General features: G+C 30.6%; 1 protein-coding gene across 1 annotated transcript in view; it reads left to right on the top strand.

Annotated features, from left to right (window-relative positions):
• The first annotated feature begins 1,387 nt into the window (after positions 1–1,387).
• The window catches only part of LOC143063482 (uncharacterized), a 31,741-nt gene continuing 22,631 nt past the window's right edge, over positions 1,388–10,497 (top strand). Inside the window, exon 1 of the mRNA XM_076235661.1 lies at positions 1,388–2,594. Coding sequence (XP_076091776.1) covers positions 2,144–2,594 — 451 coding nt within the window. The 5' untranslated portion in view covers positions 1,388–2,143. The remainder of the gene's footprint in view (positions 2,595–10,497) is intronic.

Below are 10,497 nucleotides of genomic sequence, written 5' to 3'. Positions count from 1 at the left end.
TCAAAGATTTGATGTCCTTGATCGTATTATCACCACTCATTGCAAACCTTAATAGAAATATACGAATATAATTCAAATGCAAAATTATAAGTGTTGTACTTCCTTATTCACGCTCGTGCAAAGTTTCAGACACTAGTATGTTTGTCGTTACTTTTTATCACTTGAATTGCAACATCGTTTTTGTGGATTTGTAATAAAAAATCAATTATTTAAATATTCTATCCAAACCTATGAATGTGCTTTCTTTTATCGGACCAATCGGAAATAGGCAGCATTCAAGGGTTCAACCTTCTTGTTAGTGTTTTTGTCTTGGCGTTTGAGAGCATGCACATTATAAAAGTTCTTTCGTTGACAAAAAAAAACGACATATCATTTTACCACCCAATGACACAAGCTTATCTATTTGAAGTGCTTGACACCTTGAGCTGAAAAATGTATGCTGAATTGCTTTTGACATTTCTAATACCTGTTTGATTGAGTCAATGCCTATTTAATAATTTCTAGATAAACTTTCGACCGCCAGGTTCTATTTATCTTCAGATTACGTAAAAGATAACTTTACTTATAATTCAACAATCATAAATTTTACAAAAATCTTACAGAGATAAGTGGAAAGATCAATGTTAACAATCTTTTTATAGTAGAATCTATTTATCGCAGCAAGTCTTCCATCCAAAATAGAATATTTGAAATAAAATAAGAATTTGTAAAAATTGTTTATCTGTATTCAAACGATGTGTGATTAAGTATGTTTCTTCTTTTACAGGAATTTTCAGCTCTATTTTTGTTTTCAACAGTTTTTCTTAATTGAAAAAAAGACGAACTTGAGTGAAGCTGACTAATATACTTAATATACATCCGAAGCAAATACGGGTTTGCCTTAGTTTCCGTGAAGTTCGAATATCTATAGCTTACTTTGATTTACACACAAATGTCTTCATTTTTATGAATGACTTACTTGGTACATTATTTTATGAATGGCATAATTCGATTAACTTTGATACAATGCAGAAACATTTCTTAATTGACTCGTATCTTTTAACTACATATTTTTTTCTTCGGAAAAGAACACTGAATGAAAAATAATAATAAAGATAAAGGAGCCTGTATTGCATATCTTGAACGTATTCATAACGTTGTACTTTAAATGTAAAATGTTATATTTCATGGACGTATCAAATATTATCAGATTGTATAAACGATTCTTTGTTAAATCTGACTTCATACGCACTCTGTCTTCTATTCTAGTGACTATAGGTCAAGCTATTTGTCAGTCAACTTCCATAAAGGGGCATTCCTTTACCGCAGTGGGTGTAGGCCAAACTTTAACTAAAAGCTTACTCGCTTGAATAATTTTAATATAAATGAATCTGCGTTTTATCTGCAATTGACAATGGTTCGAGTGTTTGGAATAGGATGTTTAAACGTAAAGAGAAAAGTATTTGACTAATAAGCTATCTATTGGCTGCGTTAAGATCCACCCTCTTTTCTATTGAAGATGAGATCATTAATTGAGTGTTCTTATCATTCATAAGGATTAAGAATCAATAGATTCTAAAATTGAAATTAAGTGTAATTATAATGGAGACAAATAACGTTGATGTTACGAAAAATTGTGAACTGTTGGAATTATTATTACTAATTTAAGGCGATATGAAATAGTTTTAAAGTGGAACAAGTAACAAAATACGGTGAATTCGTTAGTTTAGTATATCCATGTAGAATAGGAAATTTAGCTTTATATTACATACATATAGAATTCAGTGTTTTTTCACTATGTGAGACGATGGAACATGTAACAAATTACTTACTAACTACTACTAGTAAAAGAAAACAAACCGCATTGTGTTTAAAATAGTTACATTTATTTGAAATCCTGTCAACTGAGAAGAAGGGAGGACAAGAAATGCACTATTATCACTTAAAAGTTATATTTGACCTCATAATCAATTTCTGACAAATATTACAAAAGTAAAGATGTTATCATGGAGTAAATGTGAAGCTCTACAGCATTATTTTATATACATACAGAGATTTATATTTTGAAATATGACCGTCTAATTTATTTCATATCAGTTTTAAATGGTGTAGTTTTGAATAGAATTATTTAAAGTTTAAGTCAGATTTGATCAATTTTTCTGATATGGTGGGAATTGAAGCATTTTTAAAATGTTTGATAGTATCTGTGTTGCCGTGTGTAATATCAGGATGCATATATCTGCTGAACGGGTGGACACCAGTTTCCGTATATGATAGAACTGCACTTGCAGAAATTGTGGTATCCGGTACCGTATTACAAACATTCAAAGAAATTAGAACAAAATCAGAAACATATGAATCAAAAATAAAAATAAAGCAAGTATACAAGGGTAAAAATATGTTAGAAACAGCAACTAGTATAGATGATTTGAGTACATTCATGATAGGGAATTTTGGGGACAAGAAAATGTGCTATTCTGATGTCTCAACGGGTGAAAGTTACATTTTTTTCTTGACTGTATACAAAAATCGTCTTTCTGCAAAGTATGATGATTTCTTTGGTGCCGTTGTGGAAGATACTTGGTATACCGAAGATGAAGTTTATAAGCAAATAGGTAAGATTCATAAGAATGGTAATAGTATACGACCAATATCCCCTCAATATATTTTTTTTTCAAATATGGGTCATTTTGTTTTGGATAAATGTTTGCTAAAATACTTAGTTTCACAGTTTTATTTGTGTGTGTTCTTTAATTTCTAAGAAAATTATCGCTTATGTACAAACACTGGACACAATAGTCATTAATAAGTATTTGATATAATATATGATGATAAAAAATTGCAACTCTGGGTGTATTCTCAATCCAAAAATGAATAGGAAGGATGCACACACCAAAAAACAAAAATATATTAGAAGTAAACCTTCATTTTGGTCTATGTTGACTTTTCAAGGCATATTATCCTAAAACAAGTAAAATCTGTAATATAATATCAAAATTATCCACAACAACAATGTTTCGCAATGATAAATTAATAATAACTAGGTTTTTATGAAACCAATGAAATACAGTTAAACAATTCAATGAGTCTCTTTAAGATTAAAAATTCCAGTAAATTTTAACAGCTTTCTGATTCTAAGCCTGTGAGTAAAACAAATACAGGGGAAATCGACCCTGCCTCTTTAGCTCTGAATTCTGGCTGTCCTGGATATGGAAAGTGGAGGGTGAATGTAGATTCATAGACTCCCAATTGTCTATGAAAACTACTATTTGCAAGTATAAACACAAAAAACATGTAAAAAAACGGCAATGATTCAGAATACACATCTCTATATTTAAGGGTTCATTTATTACTCTTATATTACCCTTGACTGTCTAGGTTTACAGACATTAAAAAAGGGAAAATAATGTTTAAAGTCACCAGTAAAAATTAATTGAAATAAGAGTAGAAAACTGATAAGGTATTATTTTTATAATGTATCTCAAAAATGTGAGATACACATAAATAACTGTAAAAATTGTGATTTGTTTGTGCACCATTTTTTTTTTTATTGAAAGTTCAAGAAACTACAAAAAAATGTCAGAAAAAAAGCATAATTAATATTAATATTAATTCATATTTAGTGAAATTAGCTTCATTTAATGACAATGTTATTTAAAGCTAGAACAAAGCTTCGTGCACCCCTCTTTTATTTGGTTGAAAGCATCTCATAAATATTCAGGATAGGAACATATTAACAAAAACTCTATACAACAGGCTCTGCAAAATGGGTCTGTCAAGATCAGGGCCAGGAATTTTAACAGCTAGAGGAACATGTGGAAATAAGAAAGGCAATAAACCCTAAAAAATTCTTGCAAGTGTTGTTTAAAGTTCTGTGTGAAACTTTCCTACTTAAAAACTGAATTATCGGGAGTACACACCATTCCCAAACGGACGTGTATATATTCGTTTCGAAGGGACTGGAATTGGTCCGAAACGCAACATATAGCCAAAAATAATTGTATTAACTTCATTTCGAAATAATTTCAAGTAAAGCACCAAATTGTCTTTAACAATGTACGTATAATCGCCGACATCCAATTCGTGTAAAATCAAACTTCATATTTCCTTGATTTAAGAACAAGTTAGGACCAAATTGAAACAAAAAAGGGGTGGCCAAATATCTAAGTTATTAATTCAATTCCTTGACATACAATAAACCACATACGACAATCGTCGGAGAGACTCTTCATAGTAATATGCACATTTTGGAAATGTTTTATATTTTCGTACGTATAAATAAATGATATGAATTTTTACAAGAACTTTGAAATACGTCTTTTACGAGATGTTAAAATATGCTAAAGAATTTCTTTTTCACAGTAAAGATTATATTACGCCCAAAGTTCCGAATCACAGAAAAAAATGTAAACAAACGATCTGATCATATAACAAAAAGCATATCTATAATCAGTTAAAAAAGTCCAAAGTATTTCATTCAGTAATTATAAGAATGAGAAATAGTATATTGAAGAGCATAAACAAAACATGAATGAACATTTCAACACATTTTAAAAAATCAATTGGTTAAATACTAGGCCTGCCATTAAGGTTAAGGGCTATAATCAGTTGTTGACACTGGTCAGATTTTATCACTGGGGTGTAATGTATACTTTTGTAGTACCATTTAAGAGTGCACATGAATTGCGTTTCGACTATTTGTAAAAATAAATAAAAATGTTATTTTTTGGCTTGTGTTGTGGTTCTTGGACCTGAATTTTGCAATCTTGATAGAACAAAATAGTATGCGTTAATGACCTGTACATTTACATCGTTGTAAATTAGACCGTTAATTTTATCGTTTGAATTGTTTTAAATAATTTATGATGGGGCCTTTTATACATATATAGACGACTTTACAATATGTATTTTCTCATTGATGAGGGCCATCTGGTGGCCTATTTTTCTTACCACCACTTCATTTTAACTCTGGTGGATTTCATTGGGAATCACAACATCTCTTCGTTTTCATATACTAGTCAACAAAAGAAACGATACACGACTTTGAAATAAAATTTATCAAAAAGTATTAAATATAAAACAAAATGAAATACACTATTTTAAAAAGCTTTCATTTGCAATGTATGCACATGTGATAATGAAAATCAAAACTTGTCGGAAAGTATCTAAATTCCCTGTAAACGACTATAGGGTGCAAATAAGTTTTGCGGAAAGTTGAATAAAAAATCGACACGTAATTTTCTAAGTACTAAATAAAATTTCAACTTTGTTTAAAAATATTCAATATGCTAATCAAGTTGTGTTTCATGTTGTAACTAATGGGATGAAATATTGTTTTTTTTCAAATTTTTGGGAAAAAAAGTGTTTTTTTGAAATCTCAAAAAATGCAAAAAAAGTTTTTTTTTTATTTTTGTCTCAAATCAATGCTATGGATATGAAAACAACACACAGTAAATTTGGAACATTTCGGATTAGTTTTAAGATTGTGACCGCTTTTTGAATATCACTTTACACATACTAATTATGGTAAATCAGTTGATAATGTATACATTTTAACGATTTCTCGTGGGGCCGAACTTTGGTAAACAAATAAACGAAGAAACTGTATGATTTTTAAAAACAAATTGATGGCAAACATTGTCTTTACCTTTAAATGAGAGGTTGGCATCATTAGTTGAAACTTCTGTTTTTCAAATTGTCGTTTTATGTAAATTTTGTAAAAAACAAAAAAAATCGTCAAAAAACATCACGAAAGCAAAAAAATATTTTTTTTAAACGGATTTATATTTCCATAATGATTAAGTATTACTACCTTCTATATTGGTCCTATAAACGGAAATCTTTATCTTAAATTTGAAAAAAAGACTTGTATCGTTTCTTTTGTTGATTAGTATATATTATAGTTTCGTCCAGGCAACACTATTATGTATCGCGAATTTTTTTTTTATCGTATTGATTTTCAAAAACTACAGCATTAAGTACTATAGTATCTTATTAGATTTAAAAATAAAAGCTATGTGACTGCATAAAATATAGTACTTTGAATTTGCTTTCTTGTTTTTCTTTCTTTCTTATTATGATTGTTTATTTCTAAAATGTATTAACTATACAGGCTGTTTAATATGAACAAAGTTAGGCGCTACATTTTGCTCTATCTGTACGATGTAAATTTAGAATCGCAAACGGGGATGCATGGGTTGACTATTTATTGATACAAATAATACTTGTTAAAAATTCTGAAAGAAGTATTGAAAAAGAAGAAAACAACATGAATGAATTGTATTATATTTTTATAAAAATACGCATAAACGGAGGACAATTATTTATCGTTATTTTATAATAGCATTTGAAATTAGGTACATGTAAATATTTACTTAGATTTTTGGGCGTAATGATATGATACAAAAAATTCCAAGCAATTATTAATTTCATTTTTTTTTGAAAAAAGAGCTATATTCATGTACATTTGATCAAGGAGGTTATATAAAAAAATATTATGCGACATGACAGAAGAAGTCATTATTGCATTATAAAACTTGTATTTTTTTCAGTTACAGACATATAAAAGTCTCAATCTTTTTTTAAATTTGTACTTTTCTCTATTTTGGGCATCTTACAGTGCGGGGATGCAAGATTTTGTCAATTGTTTTAATTTACTAATTGAATTAACTAAGTTGTAAACTTTAGTTTCATCTATTCACGTAATGTATCAAAAGCTTGTTCATAAAACGACATTTGTTTTGCATTTTTCTGAAAACAGTCTTTGAAAAAAGTTCTTTGAGGCAAAATTGGCAAAATAATGTTTTAGTTATGTCTCAAAATAGTGTCTTCATCCGTAATGTAACAGAACTGCAGACCATTTGGATTTTTTTTTTATCGTAAATAGTATGACTTTTCAAAATTTGTTTAAGCATGTTAAATAAATCATGTGAGAAATAGATATATATATATTGACCAAATCGTGTCTAGTTCTTCTATCTTTTTACGTTGTATTTAGCCGATATATTAAAAAACCACCAATAAACAACCACTGAATAACAGGCTCCTGACTTTGGAAAGGTACATGCATATTGTGTTGGAGTTGAATTTGTAAGCGGCGCACAACCCTATCCGTAATATAGGAAAGTGGTGTAGCAGTACAATATTTGCGGATACTTCAAAAATCAAGCTTAAATGCTGTGTCCATACTTGCCCAAACTGTTCAGGGTTCATTCTCTGCAGTCGTATCAAGATGCGCCCTGCATTTTTTAAAATTTGTATTCATTATAATTTAAAGTCTTTTTCAAATCCAATATAACAATTGGCTACCAAATTTGTAAAGCTTAAAATTGAATTATATGTTATTCTTTCAATCTGTTAAATTATACAAAAGGTTGAATAGATATATTAAGATAATATTGATACTCGAAACGAACACGAGACAACCAAAATGGACTCCCTTGGAAAACGCTTTTATCATCTATTTTTTGTCTGCTTTTCTGAAGAATTCTAAAACATAAAAATAAGATACCCAAGGGTGCAACGCGCGACAATTTAAGACGATTTCTTCATGATTTAAAATTCCACAGAACAGTTTATGTTTGATATAATAACATATGATTTTATAAAAGCGGTAGTTACTGAACGATTTTTATTTGAAATAAATTGGAAATAAATCGCCTGGGTGTAATTAATTGCTGGTATTGGACGTCCTTTTTTGTTCGATAAAGTGTATAACTATGAAAACTTTTATAAAAAAATTCTTCGGGAAACTAGTATTTTGAATAATGCACAACAAAGGACCGCAGTTAATAACCATGTTCTGCGGTTAATACCAATAGTCCGCAGTTAATAACTATCCTAGAGTTACGGAGTAATTATAGGGCGGTGTTAAATCGACTATACATCTCCACTTTAACAATCCTTACCCGTCTATTCCATCACAGTTTCACGCCGTGTTTTGTCTTCATTTGACTTTAATAGGCTGTATCAACTATAAAAGTTTCCAATTTGTCAAAATGAATGCTCAAGTATCCCCAACAATGCATTTCGAAGGAGATTAATTTACTCCCTTTCATTCCACAGTGATGAGTGTCAAGACTGCAAACCCCCCTTTCTGTTTTTGTTTACAAAATATAATCGATCAATTCACTGTTATTTCAGAAGATGGATTCAATTATATTTTGGAATTATATTAGAGTACAATTCTTTGATATAATTTTTTCGGTAAATGGTAATTGTGTCTGACATAAAGGCAAACTAAAATTTGATACACTTATATACAGACGTCATTATTAGCCGTTCCATATCAGGACCGGTTTAACACTTTATTGTTCATTAGGGTAATTCAACAAATTTATCATCATGCTATTTCTCCACGACAGTCCAGTCAACATTGGATTAGACCAAAAACCGATGACTTTTCGTAGTATAAAATTGAGAATGGAAATGGGGAATGTGCCAAAGAGACAACAACCCGACCATAGAGCAGACAACAGCAGAAGGTCACCAACAGGTCTTCAATGAAACGAGAAATTCTCGCACCCGGAGGCGTCCTTCAGTTGGCCCCTAAACAAATATATACTGGTTCAGTGATAATGAACACCATACTAAACTCCAAATTGTACACAAGAAACTAAAAGTTAAAATGATACAAGACTAACAAAGGCCAGAGGCTCCTGACTTGGGACAGGCGCAAAAATGCGGCGGGGTTAAACATGTTTGTGAGATCTCAACCCTCCCCCTATACCTCTAGCCAATGCAGAAAGTAAACGCATAACAATACGCAAATTAAAATTCAGTTCTAGAGAAATCCGAGTCTGATGTCAGAAGATGTAACCAAAGAAAATAAACAAAATGACAATAATACATAAATAACATCAAAATACTAGCAGTTAACTGACATGCCAGCTCCCGACCTCAATTAAACTGATTGAAAAATTAGTCTATGTCTTCATCATATGAATATCAGGCACAATACTCCCCGTGAGGGGTTTAGTATCATACCATCATAACATATGTTGACTTTAAATCCCAATAGTGACGCTAAAAGTATTGCTTCGAACTAACAAATTGTATTAAAGAGAAGAGAGAAAACTTTTTTTTTTTGTTATTTGAAAATAGAAAAAAACATTTTTCTCATAGTGATGAATTGATATTTACACGGGTCATGTATTATAAGTTGCACAAGTAGTACCAATTGGAATACCGCCTACCAAATCACATTTTCCCTTATGCTCAGAAGACAATTATAGACAACTATTTATGAGGACTGATGATGTTAAAAAAAATACTAATCTATACAAAATATGAACGTTTGAACAAAAAGCCATCTTGGTCCAAAGTACGGTAGAATTTTGTAAATAATATCTTATTTAATTATGAAATAAATCTTATATATATATATATACAAGACTCTTTGAAAGTTCACGAGATCACATTGTTGAAATTCACACCAATATGTGAATTATAACAGATTGATTCTGGAACATCCCGAGTACACAAAATATTCTTTGATCTCCCTGACAGGACAGCAGTAAATCCCACTGTCGTCTGCAGAGTAATGCTCCCTTATTGATTTAAGTTTTGTAAATATTTAAACAATATCATAACTATAATTCGAGACAAGTTGTCATTTGTAAACAAATATTTATGTAAAGATTGGATTATTAAACAATCCTACTGTAATATTTGACGTTCGATCACTTCCGAGATCTCGATACAGAGGTATTTCGCAATTCGCTGATCAAGAATCCGGCTACAGGACTGTGGTAACAATATATGTAATTGGTTGAATTAATTAACATTGGTAGGTGCTTTTTTTAACCAAACCCAACGTTTTGGTGTTCGCTTTTGAAAATATTATCAAAAATTATATCTTAAATAGTAAATGAACACTCAAATATCGCAACAAACTCTGGTTATCATCGAAAATGTAGCTAAGCAGACTTTCAGTCCATTCTTTCTTAAAATCAGAAGACAGTATGGTATGATTACCAATGAGACAACTATCCATCAAATTTCAAACGAAGTGGACGTAAGCAATTATAGGCAACTGCACGAACTTCAACAATGAGAAAAAAAACCATTCCGTATAGTCGGTTTTAGTTGGTTCAATATACTAACTCGAAGAGTCCTTTTAACTACATTTTATATGGTTTGCTCACATTAAAAATCATTATTCCGATATTCTGTTGAGCAACATGTGCGAAGAAAGAACTATTCATGTACATGTATGAAGAGCCATCATACCTCTACTAAACTATCATAAAGATATAGTATTATAGTTTTTGAGAGTGTTATTGATTTAAAAGAGTTGTGTATAAAGTTTCTTTATGAAAGACCAAGTGAACGTCTGACCAAAATCACAATAAGACAGCAACCTCAAAACATAGTCAACCAAAATCTTAAAATAAATATGAATACGGGGGGGGGGGGGGGGGGGGGGGCGTAAAAAGAACCACCATTCCTCAAGAAAATAAGTTCTTAACCCCGAAGACGGACAATGGCGGATCCAGAAAAGTAGGAGCCCACTGATTG

This window comes from Mytilus galloprovincialis, chromosome 2, assembly GCF_965363235.1.
Source record: "Mytilus galloprovincialis chromosome 2, xbMytGall1.hap1.1, whole genome shotgun sequence".
NCBI lineage: Eukaryota > Metazoa > Mollusca > Bivalvia > Mytilida > Mytilidae > Mytilus > Mytilus galloprovincialis.
The sequence above is the reverse complement of the archived record's forward strand: the minus strand, read 5'-3'. Positions and strand labels throughout refer to the sequence as shown.